The following is a 26,628-nucleotide window of genomic DNA, read 5'->3' on the forward strand; positions in this document are numbered from 1 at the left end:
ATTCCGGTTTGGGGTTCCTCCAACCCGGCCTTTCGCATGATGTATTCTGCATATAAGTTAAATAAGCAGGGTGACAATATACAGCCTTGTCGTACTCCTTTCCCAATTTTGAACCAATCCGTTGTTCCATATCCAGTTCTAACTGTTGCTTCCTGTCCCACATATAGGTTTCTCAGGAGATGGATAAGGTGGTCAGGCACGCCCATTTCTTGTTATTCCTGCATGCAAGAATGAGACACGTGAAGACGTACATTCAGATATCTTATGGTGGTTGCTTCTTGGACACGATAGCATACCTAGAGTCACTGCTTATGGAACTTATTGTGCATGTGTAATGCCATCAAGTAATCATTTCTTGGCATGACAGAAGGGTAAGCAAGCATACAAAGAGTCTAGATGGAGTATGTTTCTGGAAAAATTGTTCCCCAAATGTGCCCTAGCCACCTGAGGTTGGAGGGCAGGGACTACTGGAAAAGTAGCTAGTCCTGAGCACAGTGTGCAACATGATGCGAGTTTATTGCATGGCTGCATTGCCAGCTGGTGGGATAGTAAACATGACTGTGCTGTATAGGCAGCTCAGTGAGTGGAGAACCTTGCTGGTGAACTAGGAGCCAGGAGCTAAGTTCCCTCCTGTGCCTCCTGGAGGAAGAGCCAAGCCGTGTAGTCATGGACAAGCTGGAAGCTGGGAAGAGATAAACCACTTCCTTTTTCTTAGGAAACCCTGGCAAGTGTTGCCGTCAGTTGGAATTGACCTGATGGCACCATTTTTAAAGGGTATAGATGCAAGTTGTGCATTGTAAGGAAGCAATCATAAAAGCATTTTATTTTATTTTATTTTATTTTACAGCTGAGATTTACTCAAATGCATTAACATTTACTTCTATGCTGCCTTTCTCCTGTAAAGGTATTTGGGGCAGTTCAACCAAATAAAATAGAAGTAAAGTTTAAAAGACCATAAGTATACAATTACAAAACAATTACATATGGGCTGAAATCCTGTTGCTTAGTGTAGTAAGCATACTAGAGTAGCTCACTGAATCACTGGGTATTAGGTGAATGACCTTCATTGATTCAAATGGTCCTACTCTAGTTGCAACTTACTACACTAAAGTAAGTCATAATGAAAGTAGGCCTGTTTGAATCAATGGAACTTACGAAGAAGTTCGCACACCAGATCCCCACTTAATGTATTCAATGGGTGTACTCTAGCATCATTTGCTATACTAACCAACAGGATTTTGGCCATGGTAATATACAAAAATTGATTATAACAAACACTAAAGGAACCTTTAAATGCACACTTTAAAAGGGATAACCATGACCTCAAGGAGAGTCTAGCTTTGATGCCCAATGTGGTTGTTAAAAATCTGTTTCAAAAGGAAAATCTTTACTTGATGCTAGAAGATAAAAAGGAGAGGGGCCAACCTCGCTTTCCAAGGGAGAGTGTTCTACAACCTAGGAAGAATCTGGGTTTTTGTGTGTCCCCACCAAATGAGCCTCTAAGGGCAGTGGGACTAAGAAGTTTTTAAAAGCCATGGTAGCTCATTGGGTGAGATACAGTTATTCAGCCAGTCTGGACCCAAGCTATATGGGACTTTTTAGGTCCTAACCAGTACTTTGAATTAAGCCTGGAAATGGAATGGTAGCCAATGAAGCCATTGAGACAAAGCAAAAAATAAAATAAAAAAGATGTGCTGCTTATATACTGCCCCATAATGCTTAAAGCACTCTCTTTGCAGTTTACAATTTCAATTATGCCCCTCTCCTGCAAGCTGGGTACTCAGTTTACCAACCTCAGAAAGAAGGAAGGCTGAGTCAACCGTGAGCTGGCTATTAGAGCCTGTCGGGACTGAACTCAGGTTTTGAACAGAGTACTGCAGTTTAACGACAGCACCACAACGTTCCTGAGCTATATGCTCCCTGTTGTGCTCCCAAACCCATTCAGCAGTCTGGCTGCAGTGTTTTCAACCATCTGAAATTTCTGAAATTTCTTCAAAAGCAGCCCCATGTAGAGCATGTTACAGTCGTCCACGTGGAAAGTAACTAAAGCATGTGTTACCATAGGCAAACCAGACATTTTCAGAAACAGGTGCAACTGGTACACCAGCTTTAAAACACATTGGTTGAATGAATGGATAAGATGATTCTAGTCCATGAGCATTCCTTGGGAGAAGTGGCCAAACTCCCAGTCATGGAAAGTCCAGGTTGATTTCAGTGAGATTCTTGACTATCCATCTGAGATGACAAAAAATAAAATTTCCGTCATGTCTCCCTGTGTTTACTGTTAATCGTCCTTAGAGCTGACATTTTTACAGCAACAGCTGGGGGGCAGCGGGGGGGATATTAAATCTGCTGCTATATTTAGATGTCTCTTTCTAGCTCATTGAAAATTTTACAATAGCTTTTCTCTTTGATTTATGCCTCCCTTTGGCTCCTACGCCACACTGTTTGGTGTTTCATGGCAGGTGTAGGCCTTTGGTAGTGCAGGCTGCCTGTTTCCCCTATACGTTCTATCTTGCAGGCAAAGCCCCAAACAGACCTCATTTATTTCATGCCCTAGGATGTGGCTTGCTCCATTGACAGCGTAATTTAAAGAAATATATGGATGGCTGAAAAATCATTTGCTCAAATTTGTCCAGATGTTTTTTAGACGTGATTGGAATTTGATTGCCCTTTTCCGCAAGGTCAAAATATATTAATGTCCCAGAACTTTAATTGCTCACAGATCCCGCCTTTGCTCTTTGAAGATGAAAAACAGTTGACTCATTATCGTTTGGCCTGCAAATCCAAAGCTTCCACTCCCCCCCCAATCAGTTTTTTAATGAGTAAGACACACAATAAGACGTTTTAAACTCCCTCCATTTGAAACATTTATCCTGCCTTCAATTTCAGGACACCACAGCTAAATCATTTTAATATCATATGGCTTTGTGCCTACCATTACTTCACAGCTAGGTCCTGCTGCTGTTTACGTATATTCGGTGGTTCTTGTGAACTCATGTGATCCTGAGTAGAAGACAGACAATGTAATCAACAGTCTTTCGCTGTGTTTCCAAGCATTCAGAATTCATAAGCTTTATGGGATCTTACTTCCCACAACTCATGGGATAGATCTGTGACCTTTCATCTCAGTTTATGGATTGTATCCATCTTTACACCTTAGTCAATTCACTTGTAGTGTATCAGTTAGAGAGCTGTATCACAGTTCAGGAAATGTGAACAGTACTCTATTTTCTAACCGTCTCCCCTTGGCCACTAATCTATTCAGCAGACTGCCTGAGCAGTAAGGAAACAAGTGGAGCTTCTTCAATCCATTGTTAATCAGCCAAACACAAAACTAAACAATTAATTGATGGAACATCTGTGCACTTATTAGCCACCAGAACCTAAAATACTAGATTTGGTGACAATTTTGTTGGGTTGCTACAGAGGTCGCAATAGAATTCAGATTAGTTCTCCTGTATGACAACTGCAGTTGCATAGCATAGAATAGAAATGCACTTACATTATAAGGTCATGAAAATACAGAATTAAACCATGCAGTTACTTGGATATTCTTCAGTGTTATTAATGTTGAAAAGGCAGCAACATTTAGAAAATGTGCCACCATTACAAATGTGGTAAACAGTGTGATTTTGTCAGGGCCTCGTATTTTCTCTCTCCTCCTTACCCCAAGTACACTGTATCAGGGACAGGTCTGTTCTCTGTTACATTCTACAAGACAGTTAATTGCTGCATGTGATTATTCAGAATCAGTGGTGCTTAAATGATTTTCAATAGCTTTGCCAACAGCTCAAAGATGCATCAGGTATCCATGTGGCTTTAAACTCTGTGCTTTATCAGATGCTAAGACAAGCCTTATGAGTTTGGCTTAGGGTTGTATTTTAACATGGATAGCATTGATGTTTGACCACATCATGGGAGGTGAACTCCCTTAAGATATCAACCTCATCAGAGTTAGCCCCCTCATTTTAGTTGTTCATGTTCTTTCCATTCCTCAGAAAAAGGAGTAAAGTAGTGGGTGTTGTGGAGGAGCAAGTGAAAGGAAGGAAACACGAATACATACCATAATACATTAAAAACAAGTATCCAAGGAGCTCACAGCTATGTAAGTGCACTCTCAGCAACCTTTTGTGGTAGATTATCAGGCTGAACAAAAATTGGCATGTGGCTTTCCATATAGAAGGCCAATGCAGTAGTTGTAAGACACTCTAGAGCACATCTCTTACATCACAAATCTTCTAAAATAATACTGAAATTTCCACACCACCAATATGCTCATGTAATAACAACCCAGCTTTGAAATTTAAAGTGGTATTAGGGATCTAGCTGAAGATCCAGAGGTTCAGAGTTGGATTCCTCGCTGTGCTGCCCAGAAGCAAAGCCGTCCTTTGTAGACCTGGACAAATAGCACAGAAGGGAATGGCAAATCACTTCTGAATACTTTATACCTAGAAAAAACCTGGAAAGGGTTGCTATAAATTAGAATTGATTTGATGGCTTGCAGTTATCTTCATCCTTTACGTACATGTGACTCCTTTTTAATATATCCATATACGTAGGGGCTTTCCTTAAACTATCAAATCTGGTTACAATGATACATGCTTTAGTTACATGGGGCTGCCTTTGGAGAGTGTTCAGAAACCTCAAATGGTTTGAAATGCTGCAGCCTGACTGCTGATTGGCACTGGTTATAGAGAGTACTGTATGTAACTCTATTATTGCAACATTTTCACTGGCTGCCAGTCTGTTTCTGGACTCAATTAATAATGCTGATTTTTACTGATAAAGCTCTATATGGCTTGGGTCCATGCTATTTAATGGATTGTATTGCCCCCTATGAGCCATTTTGGCTTTTAAGATCTTCTGGGGAGGCCCTTCTCTTGGCTCCACCACCTTCCCAAGATCATTTGGAGAGGACATGGGAGAGGGCTTTCTTAGTAGGTGCTCCCAGGCTTTGGAATTCACTGCCTCAAGAAATGAGGTTGGGTCCCTCCTTTTTGTCATTCCATTGCCAGCCAAAAAAATCTTCCTCTTCATGCTGGCTTTTAGGCATAAGATATCTCAGGAATGCTGGTGTTTAATTTAGAGCTTTTTTTAAAAAAAATATTTTAAGCTTGTTTTTAATTTTGGTTTTTAATTTTAATATAGATTTAATTGTTTTTAATATATTTATATTGTATTTTAAAATTGTGTTTTATAGTGACTGTTGTGAGCTGCCTTGGGTCTGCTATGGGGAGAAAGACAGCATATAAATAATACCAATAAATAAATATGCATAGTGCATCAATATTTATGACATCCAGATCTGCCTGTAAAGCTAGTGACTTAAGTACTTGGTAAGGCCATGTAGTATATTCAACCAAACGCTGAAACACTATCATGATTGGGATGATTTGTCTATTTCTCTGGTAACCATGGGGCAAAACAGTACCACCTATGGTTCCTTTATGTTAAACCCAGCATTCATTCAGTTTAAAATGATTGAAAAGTTGCCATGTAAATAAAAGTGGCCAACGGGAAATCAGAAAGATCAATACCTTATAAATGAGCTGGTGCCAATGCAGAAAGTGACTAACAGCTTTGCTTCCCAGTGAAGCCCATGATCTTTTCGGTATACTCTGCCCACTGAAGTGATGGAGAGTGGCTCTGAATGAAGTCAACAGGCTGTAAATATTCCTTTGCTCTCTATAGCATTTGGCTTAGTGCCAGTGCAGAGATTTGCATTGGTGTAAATGTATTGTCTGGGCACTCAAAATCGCTTTATTTTTTATTATTCTTGTTAACTTAGTCATCAACTTAGCTATTTGTAACTTCTTACAGTACTAGGATTGAGTGTGCAAGGGTGTGCAGACGAATGCCTGCATTCTTGTATGAGTTTTGCATAATTAGCTGAGCAATGAAACTTCACATTAGAATGTTACGGTTTTTGTTTTCCCCTGCACTCTATTTAGTTTTCTTTTCTAGGTGCCATTGGGCCACAGCTAATGGCCATAATAACCATCTCCTCTTTCTCTTTTTGTTCTCTGAGCTGGGAGTGGACTATTAACTGTGCTGGAAATAATTCAGTTGGAATTACACACCCCACGTTACAGTTGTTTTTGTTTCCTCATTCATGGGAATGACATTTTCTCCTGAAGATCTATAAAACAAAAATTATGGACACAGACATGGATCAGTTAGGAGGACTATCCTCCAAATTGCCACAAGACAAATCACGTCCTAATGTATGTCACCCTTATTGGGAAACGGACTGATGGGGAGCAGGCAATGCACAGGCCCAGTTCTTACATATGTTTGTCAGGATAAGAGGGAGTGAGGTCTAAGCTTTGGGCGTCACATTACAGTATTTTCTTTTAAATGTGCTTATAAGAACATATAAGAGGCACTTTGTACTTGGCAGCTGATGCTGCAATGCTAGGGACTGTAAGAGAGACCTAAATGTGTGCATGCATGTTTGATGCTTGCCCCTTTCTTCTTGTCAGTGCAGCAAATAGCTCATAAAGGAGAACCCAGCAAACAAAGCCATGTATAAAAAAAGTCTGGTGAAGAAATGTGGTAGCCCTCCCAGTATTCACTTCCTGCAAACTCTCTTCTGCATGAGTTCCCCTTCAAAGGAAATACCTGGAGGGATGTTGGTTGCAACCATTGCCATTTCCCCCCTGAAATCCTGACAATGCCTAGGGCTAGGCACTATTTACAATGAGGGAGACAGTAGAAGAGTCTTATTTTTAGTTATGAATTTCCACTAATGGCAACTACCACTTTCCCTCATACGTAGTATAATGAAGTAAACAAATCAAGCTTTCTCCACACAAATGACAATGAGTCCAAAGAGGAGAGTTAGGCGTAGTTCCTACAGGTGAGCAAAGAGCCGGCCTTTCCAGGGTTTGTTGCTCCAGTGTAGAGTCTACATAGGAGCAGGACCTCTCTGCTCTTCAGGCTTATAGCTGCTTGTTTAGAGAAAGAGACAATGGAGGGCGGTGAGGCTAAATTCTCCCATCCAACTGCACTGGATCTGATAATGGCTGGAGAGGGCTTATGTCTCAACTGTACCAGTATAGACTGCAGCTGGGGTTTTCAGGAGGAAAATGTTCTCTTTTCTAAATATTCCTAAGTGCCCAGAAATTTCCTTGCTGGAAATAAGATTAGAAATTGTGCTCTTGGGGATAAAACAGTAAAATAATGATTTCTTCAAATAATAGGCTTCATGGTATTGTGTTTGCTATTATGGCAATAGAAGATGGTAACAAGAATAGAGGGGTGTGCAGAAAAAAGTCCATACATTTTTTTTAAAAGGGGCTGAGCCCCTAAATATTCCTACATTGGCAAAGCCTTTCAACAGAAAAAAAATTAGAAAAGTTTATAACCAAAACAAACTGCAACAGCATTTTTTTTTCTTCTGGATTAGATGAATTGTGGTATGGATCCTGGCAATTAAAGCACCTTGACCTACTTGAGAATTCTCCAGTGGCATAGCACTTGCACTTTAGTTGATGGATATGATATATTGTATCATGAGAAACAAAGGAAACATTATGGGATGATGCTTCCTATTTTTGAAGTCTGGCAGGAGACCCTGTAATCATGCTCGTAGACAGAGAGAGAGACTCTGTTCTAAAGGAACTAGACATAAAGGAACTAATGTCACTCCATCAGAAACAAACTGATAGATAGATAGATAGATAGATAGATAGATAGATAGATAGATAGATAGATAGATAGCTAGATAGATAGATAGATAGATAGATAGATAGATAGATAGATAGATAGATAGATAGATAGATAGATAGATAGATAGGTAGGTAGGTAGGTAGGTAGGTAGGTAGGTAGGTAGGTAGGTAGGTAGGTAGGTAGGTAGGTAGGTAGGTAGGTAGGTAGATAGAGAGGTAGAGAGGTAGATAGAGAGGTAGAGAGATAGAGAGATAGAGAGATAGAGAGATAGATAGATAGATAGAGAGAGAGAGAGAGAGAGAGAGAGAGAGAGAGAGAGAGAGAGAGAGAGAGAGAGAGATAAATAGATAGAGAGATAGAGAGATAGATAGATAGATAGACAGATAGACAGATAGATACTTTATTATGGTCAGTGACCAATATCCCAGATTTTGTTGTTGTTTAGTCGTTAAGTCGTGTCCGACTCTTCGTGACCTCATGGACCAGGGCACGCCAGGCCCTCCTGTCTTCAATATCCCAAATACATATACATAAAATACACAATATCCCAAAAGCATAAACATATATACATGTGCGTAAAATCTTACTAGTACTGTAATGAAAGCATATGTTAAAAATCTCAGAGATCATTGGGAGGAGGACTGTAATCTTTTGCAGAGCTGCAAATGAGGTTCAGCTAGATAGCTGGGTATCTGGGTACACAGCCAGCCTATGTAGCTTTGGGCAGGCTGCACAATCCTAGGAAGACACCTTCAGAAAATGAGAATTGTAAACTATTTCTGAGTATTTTCTACCTGGAAAACCCTGGAAAAGGGTTACTGTAAGCCAGAATTGACTTGATAGCATATGATTATTATTATTTGCCCCACTGGGGTGAAAAGAACCACTTTTTCAATAACTATCTGGGAGTGAACTCTATTCAATGCAGTGCAGTGCAGTTTTTGAATTCGAAGGTTCAAATTGTAGAATATATATTTTAAATAAATGATCATCAAATGGTACTCAGCCTTCAGCTTCAAATGAGAAAAATCAATCATTGTGTGGTGTTAACAACTGGAAATTGGAAAACTGTGTTATCACTGTACTGGCAGCAGATTATTCCATTGCTCCTGCTCTGAAAAAGTGCTGAAACGGTGCACTGCAAGGTCTCCTACCACTACACCCTTTTATGAGCCTGGTTACTTACATCTTTGGTTACTTACAGATTTGAGATTCCTCCTCAAAATGTGGCAGTTTGGCTGGCCTTTGTTCTGAATACCCTGAAATTTCACTCACATTTTTGCTTGTCTTTCCCCACCCCCAATAAATGATAAATAAATAGTAAAGGAATTCTAACCCACTTTTTTGGGGTGGGGGGGGGCTAACAGATACTGTTTGGTGTAAGTTTTTGTGGTTTTCAGCCTGCAAAGTCGGCTGCATGCCGCGAACTCTTCTGCCAGACATGATACACTTTGCTGTTTTGCTGCAATAGACTACAGACAAACATGGTTACCCCTCTAGAATTTCTCTTTCTTGCATTAGGGAGGCTCACAGTCCTTTCTCCAGATAAAACTATGAGGGACATGGATTTGAATTGCTGAGTCGAGGATTTCTTGGGTAACCTTGAACAAATCCTATGTTTCTGATCTGTAAAATGCAAATGAGAGAAACATCCTTCCCTAAGGGCATGTCACAGTTTTGATCAATCACCATGAAAAAAAAAAGTGCTTTACTTTGGGAAACTCTTTCAAAGGATGGGTTAAATTAAATCCATTGGAACTTGCTACCTTAATTATTGCTGGCCATATAATAGATTCAAGCAGAAGAAATCTTATTGGTTTCTTCCTAATTTCAATTTGTGTGTGTGCTTGGCTTATTTTTTCAATAGGTTTGGGGAGCTTGCAAATATTCACACAGGTAATTCCACTTCAAGATGTATACTGCTTTCTGAATACTGCCTCTCTCTCTCTCTCTCTCTCTCTCTCTCTCTCTCTCTCTCTCTCTCTGTGTGTGTGTGTGTGTGTGTGTGTGTGTGTGTGTGTCCTTTTATTGGAGTTTCCTTTCTATGGTGCACTGCTGTTCTGCTAGTTCAAACTGAATGGGGCCAAATCACTCCTGGAATTGCCTGGGGAATTCTGGGAATTGTAGTCCAAAAAATGCAAATCTGCACACCCCTACAACCAAATCAGGATACACTACAAAGCCTTGAATAGGTCTCTGTATTAGATAAATGGACCTTATGTATCTATAGATATAAACATGCAATGTCTTAAATTTTCATGATCTATCAAGCCATACCCTGACCACATAGTACTCTTCTAACATTTGTAGGTAAAAGAGAAGAAAGATATGATAGCTTTTTTCCTGTACAACAACATCATTAAGAAAATGCAGAATGGTGTAGGGGATTGGAAAAGCCAGGTTTAGATCCTTGTTCTGCCATGAAAGTCTCTAGATGAGTTTGTCACAATTTAGTGATCTGGACCACTGGTTCTTAACCTTTGTTACTCAGATATTTTTGGACTGCGACTCCCAGAAGCCTTCACCATCAGCTCTGCTGGCTGAAGTTTCTGGGAGTTGCAGTTCAAAAACATGTGAATAACAAAGGTTAAGAACCACCGATCTGGACTGTTGTAAAGATAAATCGGGATTGATTTCCATAGTCTGAGATCTGTGAAGGAAAAGCAGAAGACAAATGTGACTGAAAATAATAGAATTTACCGGGCAAACAAATTCCGTTATTTTTCTCAATGATAGAGCATGTTAAATGCATAAGTAGCAAAATTGTCCAATCCCAACTTTTTTTTTTTTTTTTTTTTGGGCTCTTGTCAACTGTTTTGTATCTTTCTCCCCTGCAGGCAACTTTGTAAAGAGTTTACGGATCTCTTGGCCCAGGACAGGACGCCCATTGGCAACAGCCGGCCCAGTCCCATATTGGAACCAGGGATCCAGAGCTGCTTGACTCACTTCAGCCTCATCACCCACGGCTTTGGGTCCCCAGCCATATGTGCTGCCCTGACTGCTCTCCAGAACTACCTAACTGAAGCTCTCAAAGGCATGGACAAGATGTTCTTGAACAACAACTCTGCTAACAGGCACACGTCTGGGGAAGGACCAGGTAGTAAAACTGGAGACAAGGAAGAGAAGCACAGAAAATGAAACAGATGACGCTAATGAAATTAGGGGGAAAAATAAAATAAAAAAGGAAAGGAAAAGCAGAGAGAGAGAGAGAAGGAGAAAGAGAGAGAGAGGGAGAAAATCTTTTTAAAAAGAACATTTTAATTTTAGCTTTAAAATACTGGATTGGGCTTTGGAAGAATTATGCTAGGTAGGTCACACCCACAATTAATTTGTTTTAAAAAAAGGAAATAAAGGTCAGAGGCGCAGAATGGAGCAGGAACAGTGGCTCAATGGCTTTTACAAAGGAACTTTTGAAGACAACTTCCAGGAATTTCCACTTCTGCCCTCCCACAATCTTATTTTTTTCCTTGTTTTTTTTTTGAGGAGGGATGGGGGGGAAGACCATAATAATAATATTAATAGGTGTTAAAGCAATCAGTAACTTATTGGAAGAATCATTTTGTTAATGTTGATATGTTGGCCAGATACATAGTCTGTTTCTGTATTATTGTTGGGTTTTTAAAAATGTCTTTATCTAAAGTAGAAAAAGCAACAACAAAAAACCTTCAAAGGATTGGATTTATTTTATATTGGACTGTCCCATTCAGAGCAAAGGGCCCTGCTTTCAACTCTGTCCCAGCTGTAGGCCTTCAATTTGTGTGAGACCCTCCCATTGCCAGTGAGATCTCCTCAGTGTTGCCAGAAGAGCAAGGCCTGACGTTTATCAGTAATCTCTGTCCTATAGGTGTCTTAAGAGAGGGTGGGTGGGTGGGAACGGAAGGCGCAAAAATCCTACTCTATGGGTCTGTAAAGACTAAGAGCTATTAGGGACAAATACAAATCACTGCATATACAGTTAACAAGTGGATGCTGTGGAAGAGTTAGACTACTGCTACAGAAAAGATTAAATAGTGGCTAACTGGAAAATTAACTCAGGGCCCCTTGACAATGTAGGCTCTTTCCTTAAATTTCCAGTTCGCTATAGAGGGTGCAGTATTGTGGACGGAGTGAGGGACTAGGACTCAGGAGTCCTGGGTTCAAATTCCTGCTCAGCCATGAAAACTCACTGCATGGAACTGGTAAAACCATTCCTGAAATATCTTACTGACCTTGGAAGGCCTATTAGAGTTACTGCAAGTCAGTTCTGACTTGACAGCACATAACATAAACGAGATACTTAGCATATTTCATCTTTAAATTCTGAGGCTCTAATCTGCAGTTGCCACTGGCTGTAATAATGTGTTGTTTGCATATAAAATCCAGTGAACGTCTGAGTTGGATCTGAAGATAGTCATAAAATAGACCAGCTTGAATCAATGTGACTTAAGTTACATGGGACTAACTTAAATCCTGTTGTTAAAACTGGATCTGAACCACTGAGAGAAAGGCTCTGATCTAGTTTAGAATCAGCTGTCACTTTCCAAAACAATATCTGTTTTTCATGAAGTCATGTGAAAAATGTTGCACAGGTATAGAAAAGATGTGAACTTTTGCATCAGTCAGGGAGGGTCTGTGTTTTGCTGCTTGCAGGCGGTCCTTTTAAAATGCATTTTGCATTCAGATGTAGTATTTTTGCATAGGTATCTTCTCCAAGGAAGAAGAATGTTACATCAGAAACATCCCTATGTTTGAAATTACTACAATTTCTTTCCATGTCAGTTTTGACATTTGGACTGTCCTGTGTAGGTGCAGGACTTCTCAGGTGCACATGGAGCTCTCCCACTTCCAAACGTTTCTGATAGTTTGCAGTAAGATTTTATTCCTTGTTGGAAGGAAGAGCTCAAAGTTCACCCAGAGACACGCACAAGGATCTGTGCCACTGAAGCAAATAGGAGAACTCACATGTTCAGGAGTTTCATGTGTGCTTTGGAGTGTGCACGCAGACTAGGGACAATGTGTTTAGAATGAGATAGGTCTGCTCATTCTTGCTCTGACTAGAGATTGTTTAACTCTCAGCAATGGCAATCTCTTTCTTTAAAATGTGTCAGATCACCTGCACACTTTTTTTTAAAAAAAAAGTAACAAGAATGTCTTGATGAGTATGTAATTTCCTTCTCAGGAGTATGTACCCTTTTCATTTTCTTCTGTTTCCCAAAGCTTTGCCCGCTTGGCTTATGAGCTTCTTCAAAGAGGACTAGAACTCCCTACACATTTCCTCAGGTACAGAGATGAAAATCCACAATTCTGACACTTTTCCTTTTCAAATCAAAGGCAGTTGTTTTGGAATTCTGCAGGTGTACTTCTTTAAAGAAGCTCAAAGGGAATAGATTAAGCAAGGCAATGGTAACTGAGCAGTGATGTCATATTGAGAGGCAAATGTTATTTTCTCTGGCATATAGAAAATTTTGGGGGAAGGGGCATAGTATGGGTTGCACAGAGTAAAGCAGGTTTGCCAAATCTCTCCCTCTTCATAGGACAAGGGTGGGTCTGCAAGTAAAGAGGACTGTTGTGGGTTTTTAAGTTAGTGTCTCATTTTAAGGAATCTGTTTTTCCCCAGGTTATTAAAGCAGTTTTGCAAAATTTGATGTAGAAGACAGGCAGCATGTTTTGGGTGGGGAAAATCAACTGACTTCCAGTCATGTGCAAAAATTAAGTGTGATGCAATATGTCTTACAAATGACATTTTAAAATGTTTTGTTTCCTTGTTTGGAATACCCAGTAAAAAAAAGAGTCATGTTTAAGTGCAAGAAGATGATTTTCACCCTGCATGTTATCAGCTTGGGAAGATTTTGTTGACTTGACAATGGCTATAGAGTTTCATGCATCCTGAAAGATCATTTCCATTTTGTCACAACAGCTTATGCCTATGCATCATTTTGGCCTCATATACTGAATTCATTCTAGAAGATGAGAATAAGATAAAGATGTGTTATGCCTGCCACCCTGATTCTAAACATGGATGTAAGTTCCATTAATTTGGGCAGAACTTAGTTCGGCTTAAGTGCTGGGGTCCACCGCTAATCATCCTTCCATTTTACCAGAGTAAACTTTTTATTTGAAATTCTGTCTTCAGATGCAGTTTGGGTCTTTACAGTTTTCAGTTAAAATGTAGATAAATTCACACAATGTAGACTGAAAGTACATGTAGTGATTAGTGTTACATTTGAAGCAGATGCACCCGTCTCTCTTACCATGTGTATAAATATTTAACACACACCAAACAGTTGAAGTCAAATACAGATCCCTGCTGTATTTGCATACAGTAAAATATGCCTGGGCTGGTGCTTCAGCTATGAGGGCAAACCTTGTTACTTTGTACTGTGACCCACACTATTACGTCTCATACAATATATTGTACATGCTATGTCTTGTGTATCTAAAACTGGCCCCTAAAATTCCTAGTTTTTAACCTACCGTTAAGTTAAGATATATTTGTAATTCAGCTAGAATTTTCACACTAACAGTTTCTATCATAAACTGAGCAATGTTTCTGTTTGTTTTTTAACAAAATGCATTGACCCGGTGGCTAATCTGGAGTGTACTGGATGTAATCAAATTAACTGCAAATCTTGAGTGTATTACCAAGGAAGAAAATGTTGTCAGTCTGTTGGACTGCCATGTGCCATGTTTTAAGACTCAACCTGACTTTACTGGGACTTGGTCTAAATTTATTTATCACATTCAACTCTGGATAAAGCTTTAAGCTCTTATCCTGAATGTACACATGAATGCATGTGAATTCTATTGCTTAGCTATGGTGCAAGTCCTTAGGCCACTGATTTTAGAATGTCACTGCAGCAAGTCATGCAGGAAAGACTTCAGTCTGCTAGACATACAGCAGTGCTGGAACCAATGTCACCAATATTCAAGAAATCTTAACTGGTTAATCACATGGGTTCTGGCTAATTAAATCAGCATATGAAGAAAATCAAGTGTTATGAAGCAAGAAGCATATCTTCTTTGTTTTTCTAAATGATAGGTTCCACCTTCACAGAAGCATTTTCATCTTGTTTGAAAGAAAAGGAAGAATGTTTCATAAAACAGTACTCGCTATCTAGTGCTTGTATTTTTAACTACTCTATTTACCAGGGCAGTTCATTGGGGAAAGGCTAAATTGGATGGTTAAGACTGGCTGGAGGAGACCTACTGAAGTCATGGAAATCACACAAATATTGACTTACCAAATTTCCAGTGATTCAACAGGTCTACTCTAGCAGGAACTAACAATTGGATTTTTCTCTAAATGATTAATCAAAAATTGATCAGTCAATTCAATATTGTAGTGCTAGAGTAGCCATTCTAAACTTTTTCTTTATTGGGGCCGCCATGAACACAATATGAAAGTAATATAGGCTGAATCAGGATTGTAGTCTATGGCCCGGGGGGGATATGTCCCCCCCCCATTGACAATGGGATACTCTGAACTCAGTCCTGTTAATATCAATAAGAAACACGCTCAATCTTTACTAGATCACATTTTTAATGTGTTACCGACACTTCTGAAACCTATACCCTATTTGTGTTTCATGTTCCTTCTTGCATTTGAAAGGAAGGCAGGATGGGAAACAAGGAAATGTGTGTGTTATTTTCTCTATTCCCTTACAGAACACTTTGCAGAGCTGAGCAACAGCTGATTGGTCCTTCCCCCACCAATATCTGTTAGCTCTAAATTTAGAAAAGTATTTGAAGAATTTTATAAATTTAGGGGGAAAATCATTTTTATGCATCAGAAGAATGACTTATTACTATTTTCAACTCATTGGTCTGAGTAACGTTCTCACAAAAGAACCCAACATGGTCTAATCTTTCCATTTAAAAGTCCTCTGAAGAAATATCCTAAAATGCAAATGTTTATGGCTGTCACTGATGGAAGATGCTGAAGTACAAAAAGAGCTCAACGTATGCACAGCTAATGCAGTGATTGATTCCTTCCTTCCTATTAAACATTAAAGTCTGATCTGAACATCTAGAAGATCAAAAGTTCTCTCTTATTAAGGTGGAGGCATATCCATCCTCCAAAGATACATTTTATTTAAGCTTGTGGGCAACAACCCATAGAAAGCTGTAAGAAATGTCTAATAGACATCTTGGCTTTTCCAATTAACTGTGGTGACACAACTTCAGATTCTGGGATGAGGGTTCAATTCAAATTAAACTAGAGCTAAAACATAGATATTGAGCTTAGGTAGCCCCTAGAAACAACATTTGATTAAAAACAAAAACTTCTCCTACTAAATTTCAGGTAATTCATTGCAAAACAAGGTGACCCTGCAGCCATGTGCAGAAGCATGATTGAAAACCACAGGAATGTGGGAAGCTGCCTTCTACCAACTTCAGCTTATAAAATCATTACCCCACTTAGTGCAGTGATATCTACACAAGGAGAGGCTTCAACAGGTTTTCAGTGAGTGGTCTATGTAAGCCACCCCGAGTAGACATGGTCTAGAGGGGCAGGGTAAAAATCCAATAAATAAATAAATAAATAAATAAATAAATAAATAAATAAATAAATAAATAAATAAATAAATAAATAAATAAATAAATAAATAGAATAATGGTCTCTCCAATCCTTACCCACCACCTGGGACTGTGCTTAGAACCTTCTCTAAGAAAGCTTGTGTTCTACCACTGAGCTTTATGGCTTTATATTTTATGGCTTCCATTAATTTTCTAGTAATTTTATTCCTTATTTTCTCAGAGAGGCTCCTGCAGTTTCTGTCCTCAGAAGCTAATAATCTGATGTCATAATTTCTTAAAATTATGTCCATTATTTTGCTTCAAAGGAATCAGTTTCATAGATCCTTTGTGACTATGGAGAAAGTGTGCACAGTATGAGGAGTTTAAGAGATCACACTGTTACGCTCCCAGGTGTAGGCCATGGCACAACCTATTAAAATGGTCCCCAACATATCCTAAGGACTACTAAGTTCTCTCAGAGAACTTAAATACATAAAATCTCAGAAGTCTTTCATTAAGGTCTTCATGGTATATAGTTTGAAAGCCATGTCATAGACATATTATTTATCAATGTAAAAAAACATATTCCACACTCCTTTTTTTTAATTTTTCTGAAAAAAAACGTAGATTTGGAAAAAACCTTTTCCCCTCAATTTTTCTCTTTTTCCCCCCAGGCCTTCTCATCTCTAAGGAGCAGTGACTGCTATCTTCAGCTCACCCATGAGTAATTTCCATTAGTCTAGTTGAGTCTGATACATGGGTGAGCAGTACTTTGGTAAAGTCTGAGAAACAAGAACAGTGTGCCCAATTTAATTTAATCATTCCAGTTGCAGCAAAACCATGTGCAACACTTGTAGGCACTCAGTGTGGTCTCTGCCACCTTTGCTATTAGAAGAAATATTTGGCCATCCAGCTAAAACTGTCTTTGGGCACTCTAGTAATGGTGGCTGTAGGATATAAAAAGTTACTCTGTGGTTCAGGAAAATATTTTTTCCTCATCACCCAGGCACAAGAACTAATGTTTTAATTTTAGAGTCGAAGACCACAGTATTGATCACAGTAATCAATCAAAATTCACCAAACCCAGGGGAACAACGTCTGGCTTCCCTGTGTGTTACAGTAGCTTGATATGCCAATATACACAGAAAGAGTTGTGCAGAAATGAATAGACCATCCAGTTCTTGCCTTTGAAGCTGTTGTTACAGGCAAGGATGCACAGCTGGGCCAAAAGCTGACAACCCTAGACGTAACATAAGATTTCCAGTCAAAGCGAACAGCCAGTGTCCTGTTCAGTATTTACATGCATGTTACTGCAGTTGGGGAAGCTTCCACAGTGATCTGATGAGATGCCAGTTGTGTGCCTGCTCATGTGCAATTAGCAACTTGTGCAATTGTGGAGGAACTGTCCAGCGTTGGAGCTTCACACATGTATAAATATTGAACAGAGTACTACCTGATGGAATTCAAAGCCCCTGGATTACCTATATGCCTTTTTTGGATGCTTGAATCAGGTATCCACTGCTAACCTTCTTAAACTTGTATCCTTCCTGCCAACTTCTTGAGGCAAAACTCTTCTTTCAAGCAGTTCCAGAACAGGCAGGTTTCCCCTTGGTTGCAGCAGCTACCTGCTGTGAAATGCTTCGGCTGCTGCCAATTCAACTTGTCCTCCTTCTTAAGGGGCCATTCCAGGCCAAAGAAGTCCTGCCAGGAAGAGAGAGCGCCTCTAAACCAGTGGTTTGTGTTGCTGGGTCCCCAAATGTTCTTGGACTTAAACTCCCAGCAGCCTTTACCACTAGCTGTGCTGGCCAGTATTGCTAAGAGTTGTAGTTCCAGAATATCTGGGGACCCAGAGTTGGGAATCACTGCTCTAGACAAAGTATTCATCCTACAATTGCCCTGCATCATCCTGGACTTGGAGGAAAAGCGGGAATAGGTTCTCATTGGAAGCACTGATCAAGCCCATTGGAGGCTGAACAGAACAAGTTATAATCCATCTGAAACAGGAGTGAGCAAAATGTAGCCTTCCAAATGGTGCTGGACTAAACTCCCAGCATTCCTTACCATTGGTTATATTGCCTAGGGCTAGTGAGAGTGGCAGTCTGACAACATCTAGAGGGCTGACTTTGCCTGCTCCTGCTCTAAAGAAAGCTACACCCAGGTCGTGTTCCCGCTACATTCTAAGGTGTACACTAAGATGTACAAAGTAAACCCTTTCTAATGCAAGGTCCAAATGCAGCAAGTAGGTTTTTGAAAACATCAAGAGGGTCTGGATTGGCTATAGTTCTTCCCAGACACTCCATGGCAAACCACGCTTTGTTGCTGCTGCAAAACAGACAAAATGGCCTTAGGGGTGTGAACTTGAAAGTGCTAAATGCTCAGCGTTTTCTGCAATCTCTTTGCACTTTTCCTCACCACCCCGAATGTTGGTGGCCTAGCACTTTTTCTAGTATTATTAAGAGATTCTGTTACTTCTGGGTAAATAACATGCAGGCGGAGCAGCAGAACAATGTTAATACTCAAGTGCAAAGAAACTGTATGTGAGTGCTCTCTCATTTGTCTTTAGATCAGATAGGCCTGCTTTACTGCTCTTATGGAACAGTTTGGAATATCTCCGTACATTTCTTATCAAGCAACTCAGTCTCTTTGCAGCCAACTACTTTTCCTCCTCATAGATCCACATTCTCTTCTTTTTACATCACTAGTGGCAGAAGAGCAGATCAAAAGATAATGACAACTGAGCACCTGACCTCTTTAGGGCTTTCAGCAGCTTTACAACAGTTACAATTCAACAGGTGAAGCTTTTGCGTCACTAGCAGATAACACTGAGTTTCCCTGTTTACTTTGGGACTGTTGTGTAAGCAGCAAAATTATACAATCATCTCAAAGTAAAGGAGATATTGGCCATTCATATGGTACCAAGCCTCCCCGTAAAGGTTCTGGACGCAGTCCTGTTAATGAGCTTGAAAGCAAATTCATTCATTCTACCAGCTAAAAATCTAAAATAAGCTGGCTTTATTAAACTGGGATTCATAGTCTCGATTATTTTTACCTCGGATTTTAAGGCACTTTTGTTTGAAAGGGAGTCGCTTTGATTCGGTTCCAATGGCACGCCCTTTTAAAATGATTTTTAAGGATCGTAGCGGGTTCATGGTAGATTGCTATAATTACAATCTAATAGAGGCACACGTGGCATCTTCTATCCCACCCCCTCTCATGTTTTAAAAGGAAAGCAACCACAGAGGAGGCAGGCAGGAGTGAGAGAAGGGAATATTTAACCGTTTCCCCTCAGGACGTTTTCTATTTCCAGTCGCCTCCATCAGCTGCCCCCCCCCCCGGGGTCCCCGGCAGAAAAAAAATGCGCGGTCTCTTACCTAGGTCCGTTTCTCAAATAAGAAGGAAATCGGAGAAATTGGGACAACACCAAGGCGAGACACTGAGTCCGGGCTGGGCTTGGCGTTTGCATCTGATCCCTCCTTCCCTTTCAGATTCTTCGTCTAGTTATTCATGCAAGTCTCGCTATAATTCTTTAAATTAAAAAGGGCCCTACAAATAATTACTGGAGAAAAGAAAGGACCACTGATATATCGGGGGAGGGGGAAGAAACACTCGGCTATACCATTTAACTTTTTAGGAATAGGAACAACCACTAATCAAATATCCGTTCTTTGATTTTATTGTCATTATTATTGGTCGAATTATCTGATTTAACTAAAAGGATATTGATTCCGTGCCGTGCATTCCGACGCTCCACAGCACCGTTTTCAGGTAGTCCAGGTGTTCCTGGACAGTAATTAATTCCCAGAAACTATGGCCAGCGCAACTGGTGGTGAAGGCTTCTGGGAATTGCAGTCCAAGAACACCTGGCTGGGAACCAATGCTCTGCAGGATTACTCAGAAGTAAGCCCCTGTGTTTCCTGGAGTTTGCTCTTACCTGTGCCTAGTCTAGCTCACTGGTTCTTAACCTTGGGTTACTCAGGAGTTTTGGACTGCAACTCCCAGAAGCCTTCACCACCAACTGTGCTGGCTGGGGTTTCTGGGAGTTGCAGTTCAAAAACATCCGAGTAACAAAGGTTAAGAACCACTTCCGAGTAAATCTGTAAACATCAGTCGATCAGCTGCTTTGCTCTAATAGATCCTCTTATTATTTGACCAATCCGAACTTCTACAGCCCCAAATATAACCTTCATAAGGGCCCTTCTATGTATGTATAGTTAAAGACTATTGCATCATAATGAAATTGCGTCATAAAGATCAGATCATTACTTCATAATTGCACCGTAATGAAATTATTTTGGGGAGAAAAAGTTTCCTAAAACTTCGCTGAGCCCATAGGTGTACATATAGTTCTCTCGCTTTTCCTCCACCCCCGAAAATAAGGCCATCAGTAGTGAACACCCTGAGGGACAGCTCCAATTAAAATTCATCTAGCCATTTCCCCCTTTCAGTATCTGCAATTAATAAACGAATGCTTTAATTGCACTGATGAATGCTCTCGGCCCTGTTTATTAAATATTTTTTTCCTGGTTATATGGGTGGGTGGCATTCATTTATTCCAATATTATACCATAATAACGTGCATAAGGTTTCAAACCAGCAGCCATGTGACCTGGGCAGAGAACGTGGATGGTTAAAGAAAGCGCAACCTCTTCTATGCCGGTGTGTATCTAAAACACTCTGAGAAAGGAAAGCCCAGCGATATCCGAAGGAATCTACGTTCCTTTTAAGGGACGAGGGGCCAAGGAAAAATGAAACTACAAGGCAAATAGATATACCGGGAATAGCGTGAAGTCAATAGTATTTCCTGTCTGTGCCAAAATCAAGTCTTTATTTAAAACGAAGCCAGGCCGATGCCTTCTCTTCTTGAACAGTCTTTCCATAACAGTGAGGAAATATCCTTTTAAGCGACTCTTCCAGAAAAGAAAGAGGGTGGGGGGTGGGGAACACGCGCGGAGAGGCATTCAGTGATGAGTTTGTACATATTTATTTATGCTTAATTTAACGGGATTGTGTAAATATGGCGAGCAAGTAGTTTTGGGGTTATTTATCTGTGACTATACCTCTGTGAACGGGTGGGGAATTTAAACCAATGGAAAAAAAAAGATTTTTTAAAAAAAGACAAAAAAAATTACAAACGCTTGACTCTAGATAGTACCCAATCTGAATTTTTTTTCGTTCTTTATAGACAAGCTGTTATGGTAATGGATAGAAATTGGTTTCTTGTCCAGTGATGACCTGATTTACATAAATAATAAGAAGAATAAAAAAAAAGATTGTTGTGTTTTGTTGTATTTTTCTCTTCAGATTTTTTCCCCTCGTTTTTAAAAAGTACACACACAAATATATGATGGTACTGCTTCAATTCTGAAGATGGATTTACGTCGGCACCCAAATGCTTTTCTTTCCCATTCTGGGTTTTTGGAAATTCAGGACCTGGTATCTGCAGTAGAAAGAAATAAACGTTGACTCTCTCAGAAGTCCTGGCCACTGGATTGTGTCTGATTGACTCTTACAGCACCCCCCCTCCCGCCTCTCGCCCCCCATCATAATAAAACCGCACCTCCTGCAAAACCGATCCCTTTGTTTATTTATTTATTTATTTATTTCATTTATACCCCGCCTATCTAGTCAATTGTGACCACTCTAGGCGGCTTACAACATACACTTAAAAAATAAACATATAACAAACCTTCCAAGTCTACCTGCGTGGGCGCCGCTGTTGCTTTGCTTTTAACTCCGCCCCGCTTTTCGCCCCCCAGGCAATCGAGACTGGGGGCGACCCAGCGCACTTTCGCAGCGCGGTCCTGAGCCCCCCCCTCCCCACATTCTCAGCCCAAAGCGAAGTGGCGCTGGTTCTGCGGGCGAAGGCCCCCCCCCCCCGCAGGGGAGGGTTCGCTCTCTCGCCCACAGGGCGTGCTTTCTCGTCCAGCCCATGGAAAGGACAACCACAACGCCATCTCCTGCGGAAGGGCCACTTTTAAAAGGGACACCCGGCCAAACCCTGTGCATGCCAGGCCCGCCGCGTGAGTATGCTCGGGATTGCGTCCCTGGTGGGATCCATCTCCCTGGAAAGAAACTCGGGAGAAACTAAAGTAAATAGCTGGGGTGTGTCCCTCCTCACAAGGTGCTTAAAAGCGAAAGGCGATCCCTCTCTTCACTACAACTCTGAGAAGGAAGTTTGCTATACTGTTCGATGGCGTTTAAGGAACAGGCCCTACCAGCCTTGATCCATCTCGGCCTGGGATAAGAAATGAGTGTCTCTCCAGATGTTGCTGGACAGCAGCGCCCATCATCCTTTACCACTGGACATGAGGCGAGGCTGGGACTGATGGTAGTTGAAGTCCAGCAACATCTCCGGGGCTACACCTTCCGCACCCCTGATATAAACCGAATCTTGGTTGGAACATGAGGAGGGTTTCGGCCCCTCTCCCTTAGGGACCTCGTTCCTACTCCACGCAGCTTGAGGGGACCTGCTTTGTAATCGACGTTTCTCCTCTTACACCGCTTTCAACGCAACCACAACTTACCTCTCGTTTAGTTTGACCTGGAATCGAAACACTATTAACCCCAGGCCTCTTTGCTGAGACGGAAAGTCGAACACCTGCCGCTTAGGCAGGAAGAAGTCCTACTGAAGGCAACAGGCTTCTTCCTGAGTAGAGCTGTGTAGAATAGCACAGGGTCCTGCTAGCCCAGTTCGGCTCAGCGGGACCTAATTGTCAAGTGGGTGTGTTTCCTTTTCTGACCCACTGCCGTCGATGGGATTTGGGCTTGAAAACCCAACTCCATAAAGTGAACGCTACACACTCTTGTCTAAAATGACGCGTTCAGTGTGGGCATCAGCCAAACAGCAATTCTGCCACTGAAATAAGTTGCCCTTAAAAGTGCGAGGTGGAAGGTGCTGCTTCTCAGTACCGTGCTCTTTTCTGTGGAAGTAAAGTCACTTCAGTCTAAGTCTAAATCCGATTTGGACAAGGCTGATTTGGACAGCCGGATCGGAGTGAAGCTCCAAGGAAGGAAGTCTGCCAGCCCCTTCCTACTGGGTTGGATGACGAGAGAGGTGTTAAAGGCAAACTAGAGAACTGACAGAAAGTTGAAGTTGTAATTTCAGAAACTTTTCAGCTTCACCTTAATAAATAAATGCCCTTCTCCTATAGAATGAATTCAAAAATTCCCCCAGGTTTCCCGTGGGAGGGGGCCGTTTTGTTTTTATCCAGAATCATAGCAACCTCTTTTTTTTTGTTAGTCCATGAGAAAAACCTTGTACCCGACTCCGACTCTTTACTCCCCCCCCCACTCTCTGGAAACGGTCACCTCGGGATTCGACCACGCTGAGAGTCAGTCCCTTCACCAAGACAGCCAGTGTAGCGCAGCGGAGTGTTGGCCTAGGACGCGGGAGACGTGGGTTCAAATTACTGCTCTACCATGGCAAAGGCGGAGGGTGGATATCTTGATACCTCTTTATACACTCTCTTATCGTCGCGCTAAGTCAGAGGCGCCTTGACGGCACCTAAAAGGTAACATCAGAAGATACAAGGAGGAGCTGCGTCTACTGCAAAAGGGACTTGGGAGAACAAGCGGGTGGGATTAAACCGGTTCACGCCTCCCATAGCTGTACGGGAAATGCTATTCCTCCCAGTGCAAACGCTGACGCTTATACACTTAAAATCTGCTTTCCGGTAGTCCTTATTTCAAAATCGATTTATACTTGTCCCCTTAGAAGGCATTTGTATGTTCCCTCCTTGGCAGATGGGAACCTAACGACAGCTCTCCTTCCTGGGCTTGGGTGTCCTTCAACGCAATACGATTTGCTTCCCAGAGGACGCCCCATCACTGCGGGTGCAGTGCTGTTCCGCCTTGCTCCAAGATACCTGGAGGAGACCCATTTATAGGCAGGCTGGTGATCTAGCTCACAGCCACCGAGCTGGGCGCCTGCCGCATCTATCTCTCTCTGTGGTTTCCATCACCTCTTCTCTCCCCCCCTCTCCCCACTTCCTTCGGGGATCAGTGCGAAGAACGATTCTGGACGGAAGAGTCCGGAAGGAGCGCACCTTCAGGCGACCCAACGAGTCTCTTTCTAGGGATTATATCAGTGCTTTTTTTTTTTTTTTTGAAGGGGGCGGGAGTTATGTGTTATTAGAAAACGAATCGGTAAGGACAACATGTAGGTCTCAGGCTGTAAAAACAATAACCCTCAGATTCCTCAATTCCTCCGCCCGCCCGCCTGCCCCAAGTTTCTGGAAAAGAGAAAAAGCGAAAGACACAAGGAAAGGCGCTTTGAAAGAGGACGAGGTTTTCTGGAGAAGTCAAACGCCAATCTCTGATTGCGAGCAGAGATAAGCAGTACTTACACTTTGTCTGAAACGGCAACTTTTCAAAGAATACACTCTTTGGGGCTCTGACAAACCAGAGTCATTTAGACTGCCTCACAGTTAGATCTTAAGAAGAATTGGTGTGGAGAATAAAATACACCGCCACACTCTTATGTTGTCCCATTTTTCGCCGAGGACAGAGCTGTACTGTACTTCGGATGCTAGCGAACAGAATCCAGCACTGAGAACATTGAGGGCCTGCCAGAAGTTTGATCCTTGGCACTATTATCATAACCACATTTACTCTGAAGTCAGCCCCCCTGATAATAATCCATGTGATTATTAGTCTAGTCGTCTAGACGGTTTAGGAGCCGAATGGGCGGTTCAAAAGTGTGAAAAAAGTGAATTAATAAAAGGGAGTCATGACTAATTTTGACGGATTTAGGTCAACAGAGTTTAGAATCTAGGAAGACTGCTATCCTTGGCATTTTGAAAAGCGCTCAAAAGTATCTTGCCCGGAAGAGCTTTCCGTAAAACAAAAGGCCGGGATGCATCCACTATCCACCAGGACTTGACTCCTTTTGCAACTAGTGGAGTGCAAGACATGAGCCCCGATTTCAGAGGGACAACGGAGGGAAGCCCAGTGTTTAGGATCGAGATATGTGATCAGCACGGGAATAAAACGTACAGCAGCTACTCCCCCCCTTTCCCTGCTTCTTCTACGTTGTAACTTACATTTTTTCATTATACAGAGACTTTATTCCCAACACTTCTCGTGGGTGTTTTAATTTCGTAGTCTGTGTTTTTTTTTGGGCGCTGTCTTCCTACATGACCTCTTCTTTCTCTTTTTCTACTAGCAGTTCTTTCATTTTCATGAGACAATTTCATTTTGATTAAAAAAAAAGACATTTTGTGTCTTTAAAACCTTTTTTTTGGGGGGGGAGGGGAACTCTGTTCTTTAGTCCCAAATGGCACTCAAACATGTAGAGGCTCCTTGTAAGTAACAGTTCCGTGTGATAAAAGCAGTCATCATTTGAAATAATCTGCAGCTGTTCTTTAATTTTTTCCCCTTTCTTTCTAGACCTCTGCGTCTGTTTAACAGCTCACTCCTTCACTGAACAAGCCGTCCTCGCTTGCAGAGGGCTGAGAGGAATTGAAATCGATGGGATGTATTGCCCTCTCAACGAGTTCGGAGCGGAGGAGGGAAATTAAAAGCCTGCCTTCATATTGTTTGTATCATTTATTTTGCCACTAACGGCGGGGACGCCAGGCTTTTTCCAGGGTCCACCTATCTGGACCCCTGTTCAAGGCAAGAACAAAACACAAAACATGGTTTACTCTGGAGGAGACCCCCTCAGGTTTCCCCAAGGACTCCTCAACTGATGCTTGTGATACATTTATTTATTTATTTAAACTCTTGTACCCCGCCTTTCTCCTAAAAAATGGGATCCAAGGTGGCTTATATCAAAAAGAGCACAGTATTAAATGTTAAAAAAGTAAATTCTTCAAATATAGCTAATATTCTTTTTGACATTTTGGCTGAATCATATGGCGTTGAACTCAGAAGCCCCGGGACGAGACTGTCCCCAGCCCCACTCAGTATGTAGGACTGGCATCCCCTAGGTTACAGATTTTGATGAGCCCCGGCGCCTCTGGGTCGTATTTCCTGAGCACCATTTCCACCTTCCCGACAGCGATGGGCAGACCCTTCTTTACTCTTCCATTTCTTTCGGAAGGGTGAGGTGCGAGGGTTAGGGGCCGGGAGCCTTCGCTCTTCTAGACTTTCGGACTACAACTTCCATCAGATCTTGGCCGGGGACCACGCTGTGCGCGGCAGACGGGAGTCGTAGGCCAAAGATTTCCCTACCCCGGCTCTAGAGCTGTCACCCGAGGTAACCTTTGTACCTTTCACACGGGACTCCTCCTCCCTCACCCCGAGAGAACTGAGGCAGAGCTGGTAGGACGGTTTCTTAAAGATTCGACGCGGGGCCTAAAACGGGACGGGAAGCCTCGTCTTTCCCCGTCGGGGAGGCGTGGCTGTGCGTTTCCTTGAGGCCAGCTGAGTCTCGCCCTTGTCTCTTAAAACAACAACAACAACAACAACAACAACAACAAGAAGCATTCGGCAAGACCAATAACTCCTGGTGGTTGG

The 26,628-nt window shown here is 41.6% G+C and overlaps 1 protein-coding gene and 1 long non-coding RNA gene across 20 annotated transcripts in view; one reads left to right on the forward strand and one right to left on the reverse strand.

Annotated features, from left to right (window-relative positions):
• Positions 1-25,701, forward strand: part of TFAP2B (transcription factor AP-2 beta) — a 76,818-nt gene extending 51,117 nt beyond the window's left edge. For 7 of the 19 annotated variants that reach the window (XM_078377756.1, XM_078377755.1, XM_078377771.1 and 4 more), the window contains 2 exons: positions 10,512-10,771; positions 21,472-21,644. In XM_078377756.1, the coding sequence (XP_078233882.1) occupies positions 10,512-10,771; positions 21,472-21,515 (304 nt within the window). In that variant the 3' untranslated portion in view covers positions 21,516-21,644. Of the gene's footprint in view, positions 1-10,511; positions 11,448-12,870; positions 16,263-21,471; positions 21,645-25,557 lie in introns of those variants that run through there. The other 12 variants (XM_078377759.1, XM_078377777.1, XM_073004114.2 and 9 more) reach the window with 6 other exon arrangements.
• Positions 15,019-22,784, reverse strand: LOC140708409 (uncharacterized). The gene is made up of 2 exons (XR_012088576.2): positions 22,695-22,784; positions 15,019-21,607 (listed from the first exon to the last, which is right to left on the reverse strand). It is a non-coding gene; the product is annotated as an uncharacterized LOC140708409 (long non-coding RNA).
• Positions 25,702-26,628: the final 927 nt, after the last annotated feature.

This window comes from Pogona vitticeps, chromosome 1 (genome assembly GCF_051106095.1).
Source record: "Pogona vitticeps strain Pit_001003342236 chromosome 1, PviZW2.1, whole genome shotgun sequence".
Taxonomy (NCBI): domain Eukaryota; kingdom Metazoa; phylum Chordata; class Lepidosauria; order Squamata; family Agamidae; genus Pogona; species Pogona vitticeps.